This window comes from Astyanax mexicanus, chromosome 20 (genome assembly GCF_023375975.1).
Source record: "Astyanax mexicanus isolate ESR-SI-001 chromosome 20, AstMex3_surface, whole genome shotgun sequence".
NCBI classification, from domain to species: domain Eukaryota; kingdom Metazoa; phylum Chordata; class Actinopteri; order Characiformes; family Acestrorhamphidae; genus Astyanax; species Astyanax mexicanus.
In genome coordinates this window covers 35,578,575-35,602,998 of record NC_064427.1, presented here as the reverse complement: position 1 = coordinate 35,602,998, position 24,424 = coordinate 35,578,575, and the positions used below count along the sequence as shown (strand labels likewise).

Here is a 24,424-nt window from a genome sequence, read left to right as displayed (position 1 = left end):
TACTAAAAGTTAAAATATCAACTTTAAAATCTAAAGAGTAGAAAGTACAGGTAATTGTAGGAAAAAAAAGTAAATGTAAAAAAGTAGATGTAAAATTTGTCTGAAAAATAATTACTCCCAATATAGATTTCTGCTTTAATGTATCTTTACACTTACTACGGATTTTGGATGTTGAAACATTTTAGCTGAACATTGACCACTGCTGAATATTTTGAAATATAACTGATTTCCAAAGTTTCCAAGAGTCCAAAGTTAATCCATTTACTAGTGTTTCATGGCAAAAATGTTTCAAAGGTTAGCAATACCCAGGAAGGTACCAGAGCAATTCCCGGTGAATGGATCTGTGTTTGGCTGCTGAATATTTTTTCTAGTTTTTGCCAATGGATTTTTTGCAGTGAGATAGCAAAGAACGTTGAATACAATTTTTTTTGGTTGATCTTTTATTATTGATGATGGGAAAAAACAACCTTAAAACAACCTTTATTTAACAACTGCTGTTAACAACAGGTGTCGGTTAATGCTGAAATTCTGATACTGAATGATACAGACTTAGTTAAGTCTGTCGCTATGTCAGTAAGCTAACATGCATATCAAATTTTGAAATTGTGAAATGTATTGTGTAAAAAAAAAAAAAGTGTAGTTACTGTTTGATGCTAAGATCTTTGGGAAATGTATTTCAGACATTGTCAGATTTTTTTCTTACTTTAATAAAAATGCCACATAATATTTTAGGCTGAAAATAAATTATAAATTATAGAACAACACCTTTCTAACTTGTATTATCAAATTTTGTTCTGGAAAAAACTGTTAAAATGAGATTTTATTTCCAGTACTAACCCAGCACACCTACATTTTGTAAATAATGTCAGATATACAAACACACATACATTCACACAGTGAGACGAAAACACAGAATTAAACTGAATCTGATTTTTATATATATATATAAAAATTAGACAGATACAAACAGTTTCATATACAAAATAAGAGTGGGTAGAACATACACAGAGCCTGTGGAGGATGACTTGAGTTAGTACATGAAATGCGAAAGGCACTAATTCACAATGTTCCAGTTTTTAAAACGAATGGTTACGTCCTGCATTAACACTCTATTTTCTCTCTACAGGAAACATAAGGACGATAGTGCTTGAAGAGAAAACATGCTGTAGGACATAATGCATACTTTCCAACAAAAAGTACAGTATTATATACAAGTACCCTTGTAGAACCAGGCACATATATGAACAACACGATGCTGCTGTAAACTGCACTCTTAAGAGCGTAATCCTTATTGGTTTAAGACCGACTGAGATTTAATAGGCAACAAAAGAGATTTTAAAGTAGAAAAATAATCTATACACACACATGCTACTACAAACACAAGACTGCATGACAGATAGGTCCAGCATCGTGTCAACTGTAAGGAATGTCTATGTTATTTTGTTCCATTAGTGATTTTGGTTATGCTCACCGTTCATTCAATAGTGTTCACCTTTAAAAAAAATATAATCATAATAATAAAACATTAAAAACAAAAATAAGAACAAAACAAAGGTCTCAAACTTACTAAATCCCCCAACAATGTGCAAAATATTTAAGACTTAAACCTGGAATAAAGAAATTGACACAAGGAATGTTTAGGCTTTTTCTTAAAGGCAAGTATTCTTTTGGCATGTAACAAAAAAGGCAGTAACGCAGCATAATGAGTTCACCAGTATCTTTGGATCGAACTCTGAAATTGACCTACTGACACCAAATATGCTACTAAAGCTATGTTCACATTGCAAGGTTAAAATACATTAGTGAATTGTGAATTTGAAGAGATGCAAAACTGTCCTGAGCCAGTTCTAAAGCATTTACATTTGTTTGCTTGTGAGCTTAATGACCATCTTTATACCGGGTGACAACATGCCACATGCATTTACATTTGTAGTCAAATATGTTGCCACTTAGTCTGTCTTTAATGTGGTTTAATCTGCTGTGTGGGACGGAAAATGCACAATAATTTATTACGCAACAACCAGTAGTTTTTTTTTGTGCAGCCTCTTTCTGTGCTATGCTAAAGATAGATACAAAAAGTTACTGTTTAGACTGATGGGCTTTTAAATGACATGCAACATGGAGAGAAGTTTTGTTTGTTAAACATGTCTTAGGCTATGGCTGACTGCAGTCAAATCAGATCCGTTAAGATGCCTGTCTGCACTCTTATTTGCAAGTAATGAGATTGGATTTGTGTGTCTGGACATCGCAAACCATATCTGCAAACATGCACTGTGGTAACAAGGTCAGCATCATTAACTACCTTTTAGCAATCTTCTCAGACCCCCACACTTCTGGCACTTTGGATTAGATAAGGTCATTGCTTTGTTCTGCAAAAGCATTCTTTTTACTCCAATACCGAAGGCAGAATCTCAAATGGCTCTGTGCAATAAAAAAAAAAACAGAAAAACAAACAAAAACAGTGGCATCTGTACCCAAGCAGTGCATTACATCTTAGACAAAAAGCCATTCAGTCTGTATTCACTGACCCCTACTGGACAAATAGTGCACTGGCAGACTCGGAGCCATTTAAGATGCAGTCATAGTTCGCTTATTTTTTATTTAATAGGGTAGATTTGGGGCTCAGATGCTTCTGGCTCACAGATAACAAATATTAACCACTAAATCAGAAAGATTGAAGGTTTGCAACGTGAACATAGCATAATAGCACTCTCGTACATGACCTATTTTAATCCTGATTTAAATTGAACCACAAAATAACAATAAAAACAAATTGATACTGCTACCCTGTAGCACATTAAGATAAATACACATCATACCAACTGCAGCCACAACACTTGAAGCAGCCTTTAGCCTTTGGAGGAATAAAAATAAAATGGAAATGTTAAAATTTTGGCATTGTGTTTTTTTTTGAGAATCCACATAATCAAATGTTATATAAGAAAAAAATTAAAACCTACAAATAATATAAAAACAAACACAACCGACCAGATGAGCAAAAGTAATTAAAAAATCTTTGCACTATAGACAGGATGTTGACTCTCTTTCTAGACATGTGTCAGGTCTAGTCTTGGATTATATCACAATCTAAAGTAAGGGTTTTGTCCATTTTCTTCACTGTTTGTGATTTAACCCTCCTGTTATGTTCAGCTGTATAGAGCAGCCATAATGTTTCCAGGCCAAATTGACCTGGTTAATGTTTAACCATCCAAAAGTGGAACATTTTGCACTGAATAAATATGAATTTAATCAATACTTCAGATAATAAAAAAAAAGTTTGATTTAGTAAATGTGGCTACTTATGATAATTATCCTGTTTTGCCTGTGTATTTTAATAATAATAATAATAATAATAATAATAATAATAATAATAATAATGCTGTCAATAACAGATTAACAGATTTTCATTAAATTTTATTTATAAAAGTCATTTTTTTTAATAAATGTATTAAAATGGTCACAAATAGCGCACAAAATCTGACTTTTGCAAAGGATTCATTTTTATAATTGATATTAATTACACTAATTATGCCTAAATCATGCTCCAAATATGATACAACCTTAAATTAAATTAAATTTAAAATGGATCAATTTGACCTGCAACATAACAGGAGGGTTAATATCCAGCTTCATGTGGGCTTTGAAATTGAATTGGGGTATAGTCTTATTATTAACTACTCTATTAAAATGAAATAAAAATGAAATTATATATTTATATATATATATATACAAAAAAGTTGTAAAGTGAAGCACAGTTTGTTAGTGATAGCTCAGATTCAATGCAACACTGCACATAGACATTTATCTGTATGTACAATTAATTAATTAATTCTTACGTACTGTACCAGCGTGAGCTCGTGATTGGGTCGGGTTTTTGCTGAGGTCTGAGCTGCAGCCCTGTTTGTTAGAAGTCAGTAATGGAAGCTAGTCTCTACCATGATCACTACCATCACTTCTACGTCAGTAACCTACGGAATCACGTAAGACATTTACAACACATATATTCATCTATTATACAATGTGGCACCTTTAGGATTTGATGTTTTTTTTTTTGTCAGTGGGTTAAAGCACAGCGGCAGTAATAGGAACGTTGTCCCTGAAGTTGTTTTCAGTATTTTTTTTTTTGTTGTCATTGTTGTACCCTCATTTTGAAATAAACATGGTGGAGGTAGCACGGTCAGCTGCATGCAGTGACAGGAGGGAGAAGGGGAAGCTGATGAGGACGGCTGCAAAATCAGTAACTATACATTCTTAGTGGCAGGTATTTGATGTGTGAGATTAGTTGGGCTAAGCTGTTTGAAGCCTCTGCAGATATGGGGATGGATATGACTGGCATGAGACACTGTCACTTAGAAAATAAAACCTATAGAGACCTATAGTGAAATGGAGTGTTGCTGGTGGAGTGTCAAAACCACCGTCTCTGTTTTCTCTTTTCTCTCTCTCTTCTTAGTTCTTACGGATGTCAGCATATACCACGGGCTCCACCTTGTGGACGGAGTTCTGATTCTTGCTGCCAGAGTGATCCAGCTGGGCGTATATCACCGGGCCCTGAGAAAGGAGCGGATGAAAAAGATAAAAGAAATGAATGCCCATAAGCAAAAGCTATTAAAAAAAAAAAAAGACATTATTTGTACTGAAATAAACTAATTCAAATTACATAAAAGAGCAAATACGCCCTTATAATGGTTATACCTTTTCCATGACAGCAAAACAGTTTTTCCTTCTGTAAAAGATCTCCATTCTGATTGGCTGCCCTGTATTATTTTGCCTGTATTGTATATCTAAAAGCATACAAAAGCTAAAACACATTTTAAATTATAGTAGGCAGCCGAATAAACATTTTCTTTGTTAAAAAAAAAAAAAATTTATCCTTAAAATCAAATAAAATAAAATTTGCCCCTTTGCCGTCCATAAAAAGACAGACACGTGTCTGCATAATACATAGGTTTTAATGGTGCGGGCCCTTTCACTTAAAACAGGCAACATTTTTATTTTCTAGTGCTGTAAAGAGAACCACCAGTTTATTTACAGTAAACTCTTAATGCAGACAGAGCTGCAGCAAAAACATTGTGAAGTAGGTCAATCTCAGAATAACGGACGCCACTATTAACTTTTAAGGGCAGTGTCACAAACAGGGATTAGTCCTAAATCTTAGACTGAAAGGAAATTTAGCATAGGACTAGGCTTAATCCCTGCCTAAGAAACCCCTATGTAATGTGCAATGCACCATGAAGGAGAAGCAAATGATCCACTTAACCTCAATTTAACGGACTGTGTCATAGTAAAAAGTCACTAAAACAAACTAGAACTAAACCATCCAGTAAGACAATGACCCTAAACATACAGCCAGAGCTACAGAAGAATGATTTATATGATGCTCAATGGGATTTATATGAAATCCCATTGAGCATCTGTGGAAAGACATGAAATTTGTACTCCATTGAATCTGGCTGAGCTTGATCTTTTTTGCAAAGACAAATGATCAAAAATATCAGTCCCTAGATGTGCAAAGCTGGTAGAGACATACCGCAAAAGACTTGCAGCTGTAACTGCGGCGAAAGGTGGCTCTACTAAGTAATGATGTGGCTGAATACTTTATTTTATTTTTTTTACTTTATTTTTTTTATTTAAACAAATTTTGGAAACCATGTAATAGTTTCATTTTACTTAACAATTATGTGCAACTTTGTGTTGGCCACCTAAAATCTCAATAGAATACATTTAAGTTTGAAGTTGTAAAAAGGGTATTAATACTTTTGCAAGCCACTGGAGGCAGAAATTAACCCTTTTTAAGCATTATTTTTTGCTAACCTAAACAAAAAATAAATAAAATAAAATTGATCATGCGATCAGTTACAACAATATAATTTTCAGGTTAAATCTTATTTAGTGTACTTACTTTAATGGAAATCACACACTCAACAAGTCCCCAAAAAAGTTTTTTTTTTCTTTCTGTAACTATCTTTTTACTTTTCTTTCAGATATAGATTTTTTACATATGCGCTAATGCAGTTCAGACTGTTTTAGTATTTTACCCACAACACAGTTATATATCTTTATGTACCCATATCTCAGTTTGTTTGGTTTTAACAACAGCAGCATCAACTTATTAAAGCCAGCACTGCAGCCCATATAAAGACCAGCATAACGGCACTTTCGGGTAAGTAGTGCTTTACTGATTGAAAGTTCTCACCCAGCAGCGTATATATATATATATATATATGTGGTTTTGCAGAATGTCTCAGTATGTCCATTTAAAAAAAGAAAGCTCTAAATGTGGTCATGATGTAGAGAAGTGCAGAGAAGGTTAAGCAAACATTGGTTTCATTAGCTGCATTTTGCAAATACCCACAGCAAACTGGGTCAATGCTTAATTTCATTTAACATTGAGTGGAGTGGTAAAGCAGCAAAACAGAGCAGCAAAATCAGCTTTCTCCAGATAGAGCGGTTCTCTCCATCACCTGGTAATAGCCTAGACCAGTCACTCTGAAAACTCTTAAAACAGCAGAAAAAAAGAACTTTTCTTCGTCACTTATATATGTGCTGTGTGTCTCTATACTTGAAACTAATTGTTCTGTAGAAGGTTTTCAGTTTGGCAAGTTGTCCTTCCAGGTGCTTCTCTGCTAGAATTGAACTCCTCTTCACATAGCAGAACAACAATTACCTAAATTACCCAAGCATTTTTTCTGGATTTCTGATTATAAATAAAAGTTAATCTACAGTTACAGTACACACAGCAGTCACAAGTGTAAGCTTGTGCCCATACTGCTGTATGACACACATGCACATGCAGGAAAGTCCCATTCTGGCATGGATTATTAAAGCCTGCTTCTGAATATCTGAAAGAAAACGCTAGAAAAGATCTCTTTTCACACTGCAAACAAACCTGATAATTTTTCAGCTAATCTGGGCTGGGACCTCCTCCTTTCCTCTGGGCAAATTTAGTTTTTTTGTTCCCAAACGTGGTCACACCTGTTACATCTGCTATTTTGGTTTGGACCAAATAAGGTAGGTATGAAAGCACCCTGAGACTAGGGGTGTGCCATATCGTATCGTATGTGATAATGTCGGCAAAAATGTTGAATATCGTGAACGATATTATACCCTGAAATATCGTGCCATATCACCCACCCCTAATTATCACATCAGGGTGCTACTTTTTTTTTTTTTTTTTTTTTTTTTTTTACTGTTTTTAGTAAAAGAAAAATTCACACTGTTCTCATTTCCCATTATATATTTACTAGAGACAGATTATGTCTGTATATATTTTACTTTAATCCTGGTTACATGGAGATATATAGAGTGCATTATTAGTATCATGACATCTAATCATGACCTCTATTATAAATCTGATAAAATTCTTTTTTTTTTTTTATATCTCATATCTCAGCCATATCATATCACATGCAATAATAAAATTTTTTATATTTTTTTTCTAATTCAGTGTTTTTTCATATAGTTAAAAGTACTGTAATGTATGAAAATACCATGAAATATTGTGATATTATTTTAGAGCCATATCGCCCATCCCTACCTGAGGCTTGGTCCAGCATTCTGGACAATTTATGCTTCTAAACTGAATCTATGCTGTAGCCTGTAAAATACCCCACACCACAGACTGACAAGCACCTCCTCAGATATGTACCTTTTTGCAGTGTGGCAGAAAAAGTCAGGACAGTGGCACTGATACCCCACTGCCAGAGTAGTGTGTGGGTAATTAAACTGCAGAGCAATGCAGACACTGCATCGCACATCTATAAAAATTCACAATGGCACTGGCCACATGCTCAAGCTCCAGCACAGACTTATCACAGAAGCATAAATTAGCCTGATAAACACACAAGCTGTTGATTCTCAGTAACAGCTTGTAAATTTTCCTGTACCAGACCTGTTCAGTGTTCTTCATTGCTCAAGAGTCTTTTAATCATGTGTGTGTGTGTGTGTTTTAACCAAAATTATTACAATATGAACATGCAAGGTTTTCCAAATATAACTGTAGAAAAAGCATGTTTAGCGCTGCTTTGAACACCAGCACTGAAATAAAATGTTAAATTTTCCTTAAAAAAAGCACACCCTACCTTTTTTGTACTTGCAGTACCCGTCAAAGGTTTGTACACACCGTTTAGGTGTCTTCAAACTTTTGACTGGTACAGTTATTCTTTTTACTTAAAAGACCTGTCAGTTGAATAATCACCTTTGCTCTATTTTATGTCGTTCATTGGACTTGAAGTGTTTAAATGTCAATAAAAAAACAGGGTGTGTTTTAAAAAGAAAAATTGACTGATAGTGTTTAATCAGGAACTGGTTTCAAAAAAGGATCTTTATAAAGATGTGTGTTAAGAAAATAACAAAAGGCTTTTGCAATAGAGTATTTAAAAAACATTTCGGTTAGAACTGGGCGATATAGGCAAAAAAAAATCTTAGATTTTTTTTTTTTTTCTCGATTTTCGGTTTAAATCGATTTTTTTCCCTTATTAAAATCTCATAAAAGTCGCTAAATGACGTCATCGCCTAATTTGCATAATACAGGTTTTTAAAGATTGTGAGAGAGAAAAAAGTGAGTAAAACGTTCTAAATATGTTTGAAATGATACAAATAAACTTCAACAAATGAACAACTGTTGCTTTTTAAATAGGCAGTCACGTCTTAAAATAACATTATTTTTACGTAAATTACATGAATCAGTTTTTTGCCGTGTTGTTAAATGTTATTATAAGAGCAGTTTTTTTATTTTATTATTTTTTTTTACCTTTAAGTTTTCTTTATTTTCAAACCTATTTTAGACAAATTGTTGAATAGCTTTTTACAAAGAGGCAGACACTGTGGAGGAGGTGAGTAACAGGCTACGTGGTGAATGAGGTGAGTGACTGACTGAGACTGTGTGAGTTTTTTTTTTTTTTCATGTCACACTGAAGACACTTTTATATTTAAATTTCTGCTCTGTAAATATGGGGCAGGGTCAGTCAGAGAGAGGGGCGTGGCTAAGCTCAGGGGAGCGTCGATGGTGAAAATTAAAATTCGAATTAATCAATAAAAACGATTAATCGCCCAGCTCTAATTTCGGTTAACATTTTTACTTTAATATTCTTTAAGTTACAATGATTTTTACATTAAGATTTTTACATCACAGACTGCCCTAAATCTTTTGTAAACCAGCCCCTGGACTACAGACTGAATCAAACTGAATGAGGTATACAGTACCTAAACCTAATAAATAACACAAAAACATTAAATGATTCATTTGAAACAATGGGCTTGAGTAAACTTGTAAATTGATCTAGGACAGATGTTTAGATGTGTATAGCTGTTTAAATATATCATTTTAGCTGTGCTACTGTATGTATTTTATTATATTAAATGTGCTGCATACAAAAGTAGGATTTGACTAACTGTGATTAACTGTATCTTCTTTTAACTTTAACTTTTTTTTTATGCACGACCCATTCTACTTTCTTTACAACCACGACGGAAATAGTTAACATTTTTGTGCCAAGCTCACACTAAATGGGTGACATCTATGTTGCCCACACTCGTACTACAACTGTAACAGCACAACAAACGTCTGTTATTATACCTCACCACTGACATGTCATAACTCGTTTCTGTGCAATCTTTTCAAGCTCGAGCACACAGTGAAATATGAAGAAAATGAGCATATACTCATACAAACACACACAGTCACTGATACTGCTGTAGATTGTGATAAGAAAAAAAAACTTTAAAGGCATGTCTCAACCTGTTATTGTGGGTTTAACATAAATGATCATAAAGCATAAAGAGATTTTTTTTCTGTAACTAGTAAACAATACATTGATACACTTAAGTTTGGACTCTCACATTCTCTCTTGCTCTCATTCACACGCCCTCCCCCTTACACCATTCTCACTCGTACCTGTACAGGGGCTGAGGGACTGCTACAGCGCGAGCCCTCCGTGCTGGACTCGGCTTTCTTCCCCGGTCGAGAAGGCTGTGTGCTTACACTCTCTATGGAGGTGCAGCTGCAGCAGCCAGGTTTCAACCAGAGCCATTTTCGTGTGTGTGAGACGACCGGGCAGCAACGATGAACAGACAATGGCCCACGCGCACATACGTACATTCATACACACATACATAAACACATTCAAACACACACGCACAGACAAATGGAGAGAGAAAGATGGCACAGAGACAAATGTGATGAGACAAATGACAAAAAAGCAACATGGACTTTGAGGCAATGGGTGAAAAACAGACAGTGAACCAAAGGGACAAACTGCTAACAGAAACACAGTAGACATTAGCTAACAGACTTCAGTTTAAATTAGTTGTTTATAGTTACATTGTACAAATAAAGTATATTCTGAGACCTGAAGGATATTTTTATTTATGGCCCAGGTCTACTGTACTGTTTTGTGCATCTCTACTATCAGGGGAAATTGATGGACAGCACAATTAAACAATCTTTTTAATAATAAATTTACTTTATTTAAGAATAATGAATTACTACTTATTTTACCTTTCTAATTCAGTTTTGTTTTAAACAGAGATCAATAAGAGTAGGTGATTTGACAAATGTATAACTGTAATACTTCATTATAATACACATTACATTATATACAGATATATTTTAAGGGTAACTAAAGAATCTAAGAGTTTTTCTTTAATAAAACATAAAAATAGCTATTATTGTAGACATTAACGTTAACATTATATGGTTCTAAGAGCATCATTAAATAAATATATTTTCAATGTTGGCTTTAATGCATTATAACCTTGCTGACCTGGAGGATTAGGAGAATAAGTATAGTTTTCTTTCCTGGGTGCCATGGGTGTAGGTAGGTGGGGGTAGGGTTAAAAACATAGTTTTAGTTTAAGTTATTTTTAAATATTAATAATAATCTTCTGTCTTTAAATAAAATATTTAGGAATGCACAATAACATCAGATTAAAATCAGTAACGAATGATAATTACTTTTTTTTTTTTTTTTTTTAAAGAAAAATGATACTTGCTGATGTACTTACTCTATGCCAGAAAAGGACCATCTGGAGCTGGTTGTGCTACATTAAAATCCATTGATTTAAGGTTATATTTTTCCATCTTTATTGGGTTCAATAGATTTGTTTAACTTGTTAATTCAAAACATATAGTGTATAAAGCAGTGACCAATCTATGTAAGGACCAGTTAGCTAAATAAATGTGAATCTAGGCCCAATAATTACATTATCGACTTATCGCACAACACAAATCCTCAATTGTGTTTATTTGTATGTTTGTTCACATATTTTAAAGTGTACAATATTTAAATGGGCTTAAAATAACAATAATATTTAAATTTATAATATTTTTAGCACCATCATATCTTCATACTCCACACATACTGGTAAATGTCTCTTAAAAGCTCAAACTAAAACGCTACACTGTCAGTCGCATCAATTCATGCCTGGGGTTTTAGCAGAGTCAATATTTCATGTCATGTTAAGCATGTTTGCTTATGGGTTAGTAAATAAGCTGGAAGAAAAAAAAAAGCTTGACAGACAGGGAAACGAAGGGTGTGTTAATGAGTCATGAATACACAGATGCTAGTTGACTGAGGACATGAACACACATGAAGTGACGCGCAGCTCGAGTTTAACCTACAAACACCAACATGCTGCCACACTAAAGGTCTTTCCAAGGCTGGACATTTAGAACATTAGATTTTGTGAGTGAGATGCACCAAACCATGAGGCTAAGAGTTGTAGGCACAGCTGTAGCAAACTAAAACACTCAGGAAAATGATCAGCACTGAATCTGGTGCGTGTAATCTGATTAAAAATATTAAAGGTTTTTTTTTCAACAATTTAGACTGCATAATTACTGTGTTGAAATGCAAACATTCATTTAGAGTGGTGTGATGACATTCTAAGGCACTTATACCATTTCCTGATACTTGAAACAGTGTTTTGTGGCTATTTATGGCGGTATGTGGCTATTACATAGTTATGGACATTAATATGTTTTTAGTGCATTATTTTAGTGCACAATAGATTTACCACTTTTTTGTGTTTTATTAATAGATATTCAAGATCCTGGATTGCTTTCACCACCACTGTAAATAATATTTACATCCCAACAACTCAATTACGCAGTAATTGTGAAAAAATGATGGACCTCCCCTTTAAAGTGAAGAAAAATCGAGCAAACTGTTAGGAATCCCTGAGTTTACTTTTTAGATATTAGCTTTAAAAAACGAGGCAACACAATCAAACAGCAGGTTAGCTTGTTTTTCTGCAATTCCGCTAACCGTGCAACACCTCATGCTCCATTTACACCCTGCAACTAGGAGCTGGGGTTAGTCAGGTCAGGAAGAGGTCAGTGGGACATCAGGGAGAGTTAGTCCAGAGAGCAAAACCTAGATTCTACACAGTTCTTAACATTTTATAAGATAATAATATCTGCTTTCTACAAACATGGATCAAACCATGTCAAGAAAAAGTTTAGGTTATACTCATAGGGCGTGTTGGAACTCCTTCCAAACACTCCTTGACATCACAATTTAGCCTGTAACACATTTTAAAATATGTATTAAGTAAACTTGTATAAAGTGTATCTTACCCTTCATAGTCACGAGGAGGCTGTATTAATCTTATCAGCAGATATGCAACAAATGCAATGATGATGACTCCAATGATTGCACCAATGACAGCACCCACTATCACAACTGGGCTTGTCTGAGGGAGTGCTTCTGTAGAGAAAAAAAAAAGATATTTAAAACTAAAGTAAAACAAGACTTTAAAACTAGGGGTGTGACGTCAAGCTTAAACCTGTCTCGCATGGGGAAAAAGCATAGTCTTAATATGACTGGTTATGGTTTGCACTTATTGTTTGCACTACATAATATTCTTATTCTTATTTCTATTTCTTATAGAATCAATGTGTGAGAGAAACCAGTCTGTTAAGTTTGCGTTTTATGATTTTGTCAAATAAAACTCTAGTTTTCAAGCCGTTTGTCATTTTTGACGTTTTCTTTAAAATGTTATTTTGAAATCTCGTCTCGTCTCGTTCTTGTGAACCCAGTATCGTGTCTCGTCTCGTGATATTAGTGTCTCTTCACACCCCTATTTAAAACTACAGGAGAACTTTATATGCTATTAAATTGGCATTGAGTAATGAAAAGCAAGCTTTGCTTACCTCTATTTACAACCCACACTTTAATCAGTGAAGGTTTACCGCTTATATCTGGAGGGTTCTTCACGTCACAGGAGTAGGTTCCATTATCCAAGAACTGCATCTGATTGACGCGGATAGATGCATCCTTTTTGTTCATATCACCCGCCCATTGTACTCTGGCCTTAAATTGTGGACTGTTGTCTGGGAAAGCTCTTCCACCAGTATAGTAAAAGATCTAAAAAAGAAAATAAATAATAAATAAATACAGACAGTACTGACCAAAGCACATCAGACAGACCAGTTCTTTGTTTCGTTAGCTTTACTATGAGGTCATTTCCATCTATATAAGATAAACACTGTAGAAATCGAAGTCCATTGTACATTGTTGCATTGATGTTATCTAAACAAGCCTCCCAAGTCTCCTTGAAGAGCAAGAAAGGAAAAAAATTAGATTTTATTTGCAAAAAGAGAGAGGCACAATTCTTTAAACATACCTTACTTAATATAATTAAATCTTCAAATGTTCATATCTAGCAACACAAGTCAATGCAACAAGATCTTATTCTGAGCAAAATGGATAGGATTGGGAAACATAACAATAAAAACTGGGGATCAAACCCACTCTATTAGCTAGCAAGTTTAGCAATGTGCTAACGAATTTTAATACAAGGGAAAGCAAACCAACTTGAACCAATCTATTAAATCTGTCTTTAAGAAACATTTAGCCTTTCTGTCACTCCAACACCAGTCATTTTACTTCTCTCTCTTTTTCCCCCTTTCTTTGAGTTACCAACAATAACTGATGTTTCGGTAGTTTTTAGCATTTAGCCAATAGCAGATAAAGTAGATCTGTAGCAAAGCTAGCTTAGCACAGGTTAGCCTAGCAAGTGGGTTACTGACCCAACAGCACAGGACAAAAAAACTTGACATTTGATCACAGATTTTCTTGTGAAAAATGCTTATAAAAGTTGAATATAAACTGTGGAGAAAAAATATTTTGGATGCTATCTAAGCTAATGCTAACCAGCTTCTCCCTCTCAAATTAAAGCAACTAAAGGTTTGACATTGTCAGATTGATGGTTTACCATCATGGTGTTTACCATTATGGAATTCACTTAATATTTTACCCTATAAAAAAACAGAACTTTGCATTTGAACTTTTTTTTTTTATAACTTAGGGAAGCCACATAGCTAAATGTTGAACCATGAGTGCTACTTCCACAGCTTATGAAACCTATTCCTGGGCCATTTCTAATCATACAATGTTTACATGTTTCATGTCATAAGGTCATTTTTTTAGTTTTTCTTTCACAGCAACATTATGCAACCATCTTTTTAGTCCTGTCTTAATCAAGCCACCTCTTAACTAACTGTATACTTTCTACAGTTTCTACAGTTGACTTGTCTAGAACATTCCAGCAGTAGGACTGCTCCCAATAACATTATTAAAGTCAGTAATTAGGAAACTGAAGGAGTTTGGGGTTGAAAATAAATAAACAAATCTCGGAAAAGGTGTATTTCAGTCTGAAAGTGACCTGGTATTTAATGTCTCTGTGTGGTACAGATATCTGGTGATGGAGAAAACAATTGGCCGGCAACAAAAATCAGTAGCTATTATAATAGAGCATTTTCTAGGAAAGGCGTAGCAATAATTTCTGCCACGATGCATCTTTTTCACAATGAGCCTGTGCTTCATCCTTCAGGCCAACATTACAGAGTGCCTTTGATGGACAAAAAAAAGCTTTTGTTACCAGTGCCATCAAACACATTAACAAACTGCCCTTAGGTGTACTCGGTCTGTATATGTTTGTTATTTACTGCTCTTTTGTCTGTGTTGTGCCACACTGTGAATGTGTTTGTTAGATAATTGTCCATTTAACGGCGAGATTAAAGCTTTATTCTTTATAGAAGTTTTTTAGAATTTAGAAATTGCACATAACATACAGAAAAAAGACTCAAAAAAGAAGTCAACATATGACAGAAACGAATTTTTCTAATAAATTACGCTGTAGCAGCTTTTGTAATGTATCATTTAATCAGTGCTATTTTTATTGCTTGACATATAGTGTCTACACAAAATTAACTGCTAATATGCCTACTTTACCCTCCTTACACTGCCCTTATTATATCACATAAATGACAGCCAAACCAAATTGCAAATGGCTATAAAGATAATTCTGCTAAAGCAAATTAAATCTATTAATTTTGCTCATTTCAATGCCGTTTCCTAGCAAAGTAGCCCACATTTTATTGTTCAAATTATTCATAATTTTTTTTTTTAACATTTGAATGGAAACAATTAAGGTCCTGCCTAAAGGTAGGAACCTTTAGTAACAGGTTTTTGAAGTATCTGGCAGTCAGCAATTAACAAGCTTCTGGACACTTTAACATGTATCCTGATACTCAAGTGACATCATCAGCAAAAAATGTGGAAGCCAGTCCCACTGGTTCTTTCACAAGGTGTTTGTTAATTTTCCCAGTGATGTGTTCCATTTTTATAACTACCACAAGTTCCTCTTTCCTCATTCTGGAACGGAGGAGGAAATTAATCATCTACCCTTAAGATTTAAGTTTAAAAATGCTCTAGATGCAAGTGGCACATATAGGAGTAACTGAGCAACAGCCTAATGTTAGCTTTCTTGTACATTAACTCAAAAATAGAACAACAAAGCAAAGAACTGACCACTGGTCCAATTTCACAATATATTGCAAGACAAAAAATATAAACCAGAAGGTGGATAGTTTCCTTAAATTCATCCACACTCTTCCAATAGCTACCAGCTACTAGTCATTTGGTCCAGCCTGTTTGGCTTTAGTTTCATGTTTCTGGTTTTGTTTTGGGTCTGGAACGCTTCAAAGACAGGTTATCAGGGGAGCTCGGCATGAGCTCTTGTTGCTACTGTTTAATGAAGAAAGAGGCCTGAAGAGCCGCACAGTTTGAGAGCAGGCTGATGATTAGAGATAGTAAAGGCTAGGATTTCATGCTGCTCTCAAACTAAAGTGCTCCTCTTGCAGCTTTAGTGACCCGTAGTACTGGAACTAGTTCTGCTGACAACAATAAATCTAAAACACTAAAGCTGACCCTGTACAATTTGAAACCCTTCTACAAGGGATCCATGAAGCTACATAACAATACAATTACATGATGTTGCCTGGCTATGTGTTGTAAGTGTTCTGCCCTTTCTGCTCAGACTGAATGTAGTTAACTGACAGCTGAATAAACGGCAGTCAGGGACAGATGCTGTAAATAGTAATCATTCTTTTGTTTTCTATTAAGTTATATTTTTATTTTTTATATATATATGTTTTTTTTACAAAAAATGTTTTAGAGTGTCTCAAGGATAGTGTGCGATTTTCACTTTCTTCATTTCATCTTAAGAGAAGGTTTGAAGTCAAAAAATAGTACAATGACCTAAAGGTAAACACCTGTCTAAACCACCAGTTGCAGCTTTACACACATACATAGCTTAAAATAAAATTCTGAACATCTGAGTGTGAGTATCATAACCCTAAAAAGGAATAATGGTTTTGCCTAGTTTGACTGATGGCACGTTCCACAAACAACTGTGCTTTCAGTAAACCAGCAAACTCATTACCTTATTTGATCTTATACAAGTAATATTGTGTGTCTGTGTAGAATTTCTCCTTTCAGGTGTTGGCTCAAACAAATTAAAGCTGTTCACATGTGTTTGACAGGTTTGTTAGAGTTAAGAGATCAAATCTAAAATTATTAATTAGCACTACAGTTTAATACGAAGCCATGATACGGGACATGGTCACGCATGCCAAAATGTTATTTTCAGGAGATTACTAGATTACTCAAATGTGTCTTAATTGGAGACATAAATATGGACAGAATTTAGATATTTGACCATCAAATGTTTACTTAACAAAGACCCTATAAAGAATGTCCTGTATAATGTGTTGGTTATTTAGCTATTCATTAATACTCTTTGGCCTAAGGACTTCAATATTAATTTCATTATTATATATTACTGATATTACTGTCCAGCTTTAGTTGGAGCTTAAGTGATTACATTTGATGTCACTTTTGGCAACTTTACCCAGGACTATTTATAAAAGCATCAGCAGAGAAACCAGTAAAGACATGAACACAGATGCAAAGATAACAGCTGGAAAAGTACACAATACACATACACAAATGTGTAAAATTGAACAAAGCCGAAGCTTAAATAAAGAGTCTTGTTTCATCCAATGTCTCTTTGGTTAGTTTTAAAATCTTATTCTGGACCCATCAGTAAGTGGTTTAAAAAAAAAAAACACACAGAAAAGAAGAACATGCTTACAGCTACGCCAGTAGACTCTGGGGACCCCTCGGGAATGAAGGACCAGGACACTGATGCTTGACTACTGACCACTTCAGTGGATTTGAATGAACACTTAAGCGTCCCTGTGGTTCCGTTTTCTACAAACATCTCACCAGCAGTACTCACATCTATACCAGCAGCAGGGTGCATACCTGTTGGAGAAACACATGGTATGTAATGAATAGCAAGTACATAGTCTACACATCTATATATCTTGACTGATACGATAAACTACATCAAGCAGTTCCAAATATGAGTCTCTGCACATTTTGTGTTTCCCTGTTTTTAAAAGATTCTCACTTAAGGAGCTTGTGCACCTGCAAATGTGGCAGCAACAGAGACAAGGGTGAATTGTCCTAATGCGGTACACTACTAAACACTGTCTAGGGAACGACTTCCTCAAACAAATGAAAAACCGATAAAACTATAGTTGAAACTGTGACAACATTAAAAAACAAGGTTGTGACAAGGTTAAAAAAAAAAACTTTTAATAACTTTTCAAACGTCCAATTTCAGAAAAGGGTTTAGCAATTATCAAACAGGAACCAACCCATGTAAACCCCACCAATAATTTAGACATAATGTTAAAACAAAATTAATGCTATACATAGATTACAAATAATATATATATATATTTTTTATCAGACTATGTTAATATATGTCTGTTCATACAAAATACTAAAAATGTAGCGCAACCACAGATCCATATATGTAATTTAAATCAAGTTTTCAATTGCCAGACCGTATGTTTGCCTAATGTGGGACAATTAAACGTACAAAAAGTAGTTCAGCCAGGAGAAAATAAAGCTTATAAGGACAAAAAGTTCATGTTTTTTGCATGACTGCAGCAAAATGAATTCAGTCAATATTATTATATGCCTAGGATCTGTAACAACAGCAAAACAGTAACATTGTAAGTGTTAAAACTACTGAATCTTACAGCACATTTAGCGTTGAGTGCTAATGATATGACAAAGGCTTCTATTACATGAATTAATGCGATTTAGGCCTTTTAACATTGATTTTTGTTGAGTTCCAGACTTGGAATACAACTACTTCATATTTAAGAAAAAACATACAGGGGGATAATTCAGGGATATAAAGTTTTTTTAGCTCTATGTTGCATATCATTACCATACAGGAACTATGATGTTTAATTTCTTTTGGAAAACTAAAGCTATTCCGACTAAAGCTGATTTTTTTTTTTTATTTGTTTGTCTTTTCCAATTTTGTAATGCCAGACATTTTTTTTTACACCTTTCTCACAAAAATTAAGATTCAATGTTTTACACATGACTGCAGCCTAGTTGAAACATGTAAGCTATTACTATATTCCTAGGTCCTGTGTAACAATAACAAAACGGTACAATTACTGACCTTTACACATTTAGCTTAGAGTGCTAACGAACAAAGACAAAAGGCTTCTATTACATGAATTAATGTTATTTTAACCCTTTTATCATTGACTTTTCTGTGTCCCACATTTGGAACACAGCTGTCCCACAACCTCAGACGGTCTGAGACAAATTGGCACCAAAAATATTGATTTGTGAAGCATTTCTATTATCAGTGGGAAATCAGCAGTTTCTGTTTTGGTGCGATTATGTGACATCCTAGATATTTTTAGAGAGGTAACTTATTTGTTTTAGCTAATAAGCCTTATATCTCACTAATTCCAGAACGTTGAAAAGTAAAACATGCACCAATTTAAAACACTTATTTAACTAATACACGATATTCTTTAAATAGAGAACGATAGCTAGATATGCAGCTTTAAAAGAGACTTAGCGTTTTCTACAAACATGGGTGTGGTAGGTCTATTCTGACTAAATATGAAGACCTTTTGAACTTCACAGCGACCACAAACACACACCTCAGGATGGAGCCTACAGGAAGTAGCTCGCTAAATAGTGTTTGCTTACGTTAGCTAAGCAGCAAATGTTATATTTCAACGTTTAATTTGGCATATTTGTGCTTTTCATTCACCTAAAAATCCTAAATTTACTTTTTAATCTGTCAAATACCCTGCTTAGCTTGTTAGTTAGCAGTATTGTACTGTAGCTAGGTTAACGTTAGATATCAGAGTCCCTGCTAGCCAAACCCAAAGCCCATACAGCTCGCAAGTTTGGTTAGCTAGAGTTGGCTAGCTAAGCTAACAGTTAGCTAAGTAACGTTAAACGTCAACTAAGGACTGTTTACTAGCTAACATTGTAGCTCCAAATACTCATTTAAAGCTTTTCAAATCAGCTGAACACAAAGCTAAATGTGTAACGTACATTATACCTTAACTCGTTGTTGTGAAAGTAGCGTTAGCTAGGCTAGGCTACGCTCGCTAGCTAGTTAGCTAGCGCTATTACCGTTGGCTAGCAAGGGTGGTTAATAAGTGTAACGCTAGGTTAGCTAAGATAGCTAGCTGTTAGCCAGCTATCTACCAGGGAGATAGAGTAGAAGATAGACGCCTTTATGTGTTTTATGCGTAACAACACTTAATATTTATATGAATTTATATTAATTAGTTACAAACAGCGAGGTTCACTGACACTCAATAAGTCAATAGGCAGTCTGCTGTCTGTTAGCGCCCTCTTCTACTGCAGTGCATTGTTGGCTACTCTGTCTTACCGAGCGAAATGTATTGAGTTAGATCATAAACAGACATTTAACTTACCGATGATGGCGCATATCAAGAAGCTGCCAGTTAAAACAAGGTGATATGCAGTATTTGAGAGCCGCAGTTCCATCCTTAGGAGTACATAGATAAAAGGCCAGATCTCTGTTGAAGCCGTGTGTTTACACCCTACAGTCTGAGAGTGTCTTCCTGGGATTTCTCTGTGTGAAGAAGCCTTTACACACGGCCTGTACTCTGTTCACACACTAGAGGGAACCACATAGCAATCAGCTACTGTAGAGCTCATACAGACAGACACTGCCATTTTGATATAGAATAGAATAGAATAGAATAGAATAGAATAGAATAGAATAGAATACATTACATTACATTACATTACATTACATTTGGCAGACACTTTTGTCCAAAGCGACTTACAATAATGAAGTACAAAAGTAATAGAATTTAGAGGCAAAAATATCTTTAGATATGGCCTAAAGGAGGTCAAAGGGACATAATAGGATAGAGGAGTGAAGGAGGGGAAGAAGGGAATGAGGTTAGAAGTAGTTAGTGTGTTAGAGGTGTTAGGAGAGTAAGTGCTCTTTGAAGAGCTCAGTCTTCAGGAGTTTATTAAAGATAGTGAGAGATTCTCCTGATCTGGTAGTAGAAGGTAGTTAGTTAGAGGTGTTAAGAGAGTAAGTGCTCTTTGAAGAGCTCTGTCTTCAGGAGTTTCTTAAAGATAGTGAGAGATTCTCCTGATCTGGTAGTGGAAGGTAGTTTGTTCCACCATTGGGGAACTCTGTATGAGAACAGTCTGGATTGCTTTGTGTGAATGTTTGGCAAAGCGAGGCGACGTTCATTGGAGGAGCGCAGAGGCCGGGAGGTAGCGTAGAATAGAATAGAATAGAATAGAATAGAATAGAATAGAATAGAATAGAATACAGCTTTAAGGTCCCGCCAAAGCAGGACATGTTTCTTTGGTTTTACCGTGAAATGGACAATTAAATAACAAACACATCAACAAAACAACATAACACAGACAAAAGATCAATAAAAAACAATACAATAAATAACAAACATATACAGACTAGGTACATTTAGTGCGATTTGTTAATGTAACATTAGTTAAAGTTCAGTCTGGAATATTAGTGCTTTTTATTCACATAAAAAGCCTGGGTTTGCTTGTTTATCTATCAAATTAAGTCGGAAATCAGTAATTTTAACCAAATACCCTACTTAGCTGGCATTACTGCACTGTAGCTTGGTTAGATATCTGTGTTCTTTATTAACTGCTAGCCAAATCCAAAGCCCATACAGTTCGCAAGTTAGCTAGTGTTGGCTAAGTAACGTTAAACGTCAGCTAAGGGCTGTTTACTAGCTAATATTGTAGCTACATAAATCTCAACAAAGCTTTGTTTAAATATTTTCAAAGCAGCTTAACACAAAGCAAAATCTTTATAGCTAAACTTGTTGTTGTGAAAGTAACGTTAGCTAGTAAATAGCTAAGCTAGGCCAACTGAGTTAGTGCGTGTAACACTAGGTTAAATTTTTTCTTTGGTTTTACTGTATAAGAGACAGTTAAATAACAAACACATCTAGAGAACAGCACAACGCAGACAAAAGACAATAAATAACAATACAATAAACAAACATATACAGACTAGATATATTTAGTGTAATTTATTAATGTAACTTTAGTTAAATAAATAATGTTAATGTTTTATAATAAGCATGGATGAGATCGTTAGCTAGCTGAGACCAGATCCAAGCACTTAGATGTACTTGAGACTCTGCTGCACTTTTTTAGCTGGTTTTTGGAGCACAGGAAAATGCCATCATGAATTTTTCAGCTGCATTGTCCTTGCACAGTAGTGAACAATGAAGGGAAAGAACCCCCAAGGTTTAGATGCGTGAAAGAAAACTTTTTTTGTTTCCACAGACTAAAAAGGAAATAAAAACGAAAAGCTATCCCAGTTTCAGGATGTAAAATATACAATAAAAACTGTAAAAACTACTCTTAGGTAAACTGAAAAGCAATATTATTTCCTAACACTGAATTATTTAAATTTTTTTTGGCTCGAATGTAATTGCTCCAGGAAACATTTAACCTCTATTTTCCTCTTTGTCTCTTTTTATTTAGAGGTTCATCAAACCTTAAATAGTTTTTAATACGTTAAAAAAAGGTAACAAGTTTTTCCCAATATTTCCCCATATTTCACAATTTCCACAATACCTGGAAAGGAGATCCATAAATAAATACATTAAGAAAAAAAAAACATACAGAAAAATAAAACAGGTACCAAAAGGTTTATTTAATCATATGATGCATGCCATTTCTATACAGAAACAATTATTTTTAATTTCTTTAGAAAACTGAAGGTATTCTGACTAAAGCCCTGTTTGGTTGGAATAGTAACTATTACTGGTTATTTTAGTGTTTTTAGTCTTTTCCAAATTTGCCATGTCAGTCAGCCATTTTTATAGACTGCACACTCCCACATCTGTAAAGATTCCAGCACCTTTTACAGCAGCTTGTTGCAGCTTGTTTCTAGGCCAATCTACTTTCGGTTTTGTCTTTAGTAAGTGAAAAACCTGCTCAATTGGACTAAGATCAGTTGACTGACTTCCATTTAAGAATACTTCATTTATTTGCATATTTGCAACAATAATCTAACCATAAATAACAAATTTGTGCACTGTGAAAAATCCATGATATAATACTTTTACTATTTTATTAAGTTTATTGACCAAAAAGCCTCAACAAAAGTTTGACCAACAATACATTGTATACTGAGGTTAACCGCAATGCTTACAGCCAACCTTAACAGGGTTAGAGTTTCAATGCCAACAGACACAGCAGCAAGGCTCAGCAAGGTGTACCAACAGGAGGAGGAACGCGCAACTAAATTTGTTTTGCTCTAAGATGCTGATACTTTAGTTCATCATGTACTGGCAAAGATAACATGCTCCTTGGTTTGCTTTCATGGTATGTTTTGGGTCATTATGCATCTGTGATTTGACTGTCTTTCAGTTTTGCAGCACTTGACCATTGAGAGATCATGAAATGTCTATGTGCCCCACATTATAGTTCCTGAACTGATGTAAAAAATGACAATAACTATGTACATGATCCTGGATGTACAGATGTGTGGAACATGGAAACTCTCTTTAGACCACTATCATACTATTAGCTAAACTTTGATTCTATATGTAGTCAAAGCGAAAGCCAGTGATTTAACACTAAGGCACCATGTGGTTCTTAATGAATGTTTCTGACCACAAGCCAAGGTCAGAGTCTCTGTGGTCCAGTAATGTCTTGCAGTTTCCACATACAGACTACAGAAGCACAGATTGAATTGGTTGAGACTGATGATCAGAGCAGAATGAGAAAGCTGTGAAGCTTAGAGATTTTTATTGAGTCTTGGGCAAGTATATATTCTTTAGATCTTGGTTCTTGAATGATGTCCCTAAAACATCAATTTGGTTCTATAAAGAGAAAAACAGAATCAAGGAACTACAGGACAACTGTAATTGTTAGGAATTATCTGTGATTAGTAAAAACATTTTCACCTTTCTTGATGACCTGATGCAGATACCTTATAATAGACATTATTATCTTTAAACTCCATGTATAAGACTTTTAAATTCAGCCTCAGCTCACCATCCATTTGGCACACAGTAGCAGTACTGCTAGTGCCTTTACTGCCTAAAATCCCTTTACTGCCCCTTTACTATAGAAAAATGAAAACATACTGATTTAACATACTGGTTTTATTTGCTTTTTTGAGCGAAACACTTCATTATAGTTTCTCAAATTAAAGGAATATCCAGGACAAGTCGTTGACACTATTTTTCATTTGAATTTTTAGCCATTTAGCTTCATTCAGTGAGGACTCACTCGCGGGCTCCCTCTAGCGGTGTGAAGTAGTTTACTGATTTAACGCCGGACATAGAAAGTGGGTAGGCTCGCTGTAAACCGGTGTTCTGTCGAGTTATGCTACAAGTCGATATGTGCTCCTTACCGGTACTGCGCATGCGCTGACATTACCTTCCACATTATTTTTTTGTAATGTTTTTTTGTCAAGTATTAATTCTGATAATTCTGTTTTGCTTGGGTGCATATTAAACAACCTAAGCGCACTGGCATTATTTGCTTGAGTGTTACAAACGTGTAAAAAAAAAATAAATAAATAAATAAATAAATAATAATAATAGTAATAATAAACAAGAAACGGTCTCTATTAGCCTCGATCACAGCGAAATTATACTTAGGGCTATCATACTTAGAGCATATTCTAATCTAGGGTTTTTTTTTTGCTTTATTTCCCTTTAAATATAAACTTAGGGTAGCACGATTTGGCA

General features: G+C 34.7%; 1 protein-coding gene across 1 annotated transcript; it reads right to left on the bottom strand.

The window, feature by feature from the left end:
• Positions 1–915: 915 nt before the first annotated feature.
• Positions 916–20,303, bottom strand: mpzl1l (myelin protein zero-like 1 like). Its single transcript, XM_007247276.4, has 6 exons — positions 20,123–20,303; positions 17,437–17,609; positions 13,151–13,364; positions 12,575–12,704; positions 9,893–9,998; positions 916–4,548 (listed from the first exon to the last, which is right to left on the bottom strand). Exons 1-6 carry the CDS (start codon positions 20,193–20,195, stop codon positions 4,447–4,449), a joined length of 798 nt encoding a protein of 265 aa, XP_007247338.2. The 5' UTR covers positions 20,196–20,303; the 3' UTR covers positions 916–4,446.
• Positions 20,304–24,424: the final 4,121 nt, after the last annotated feature.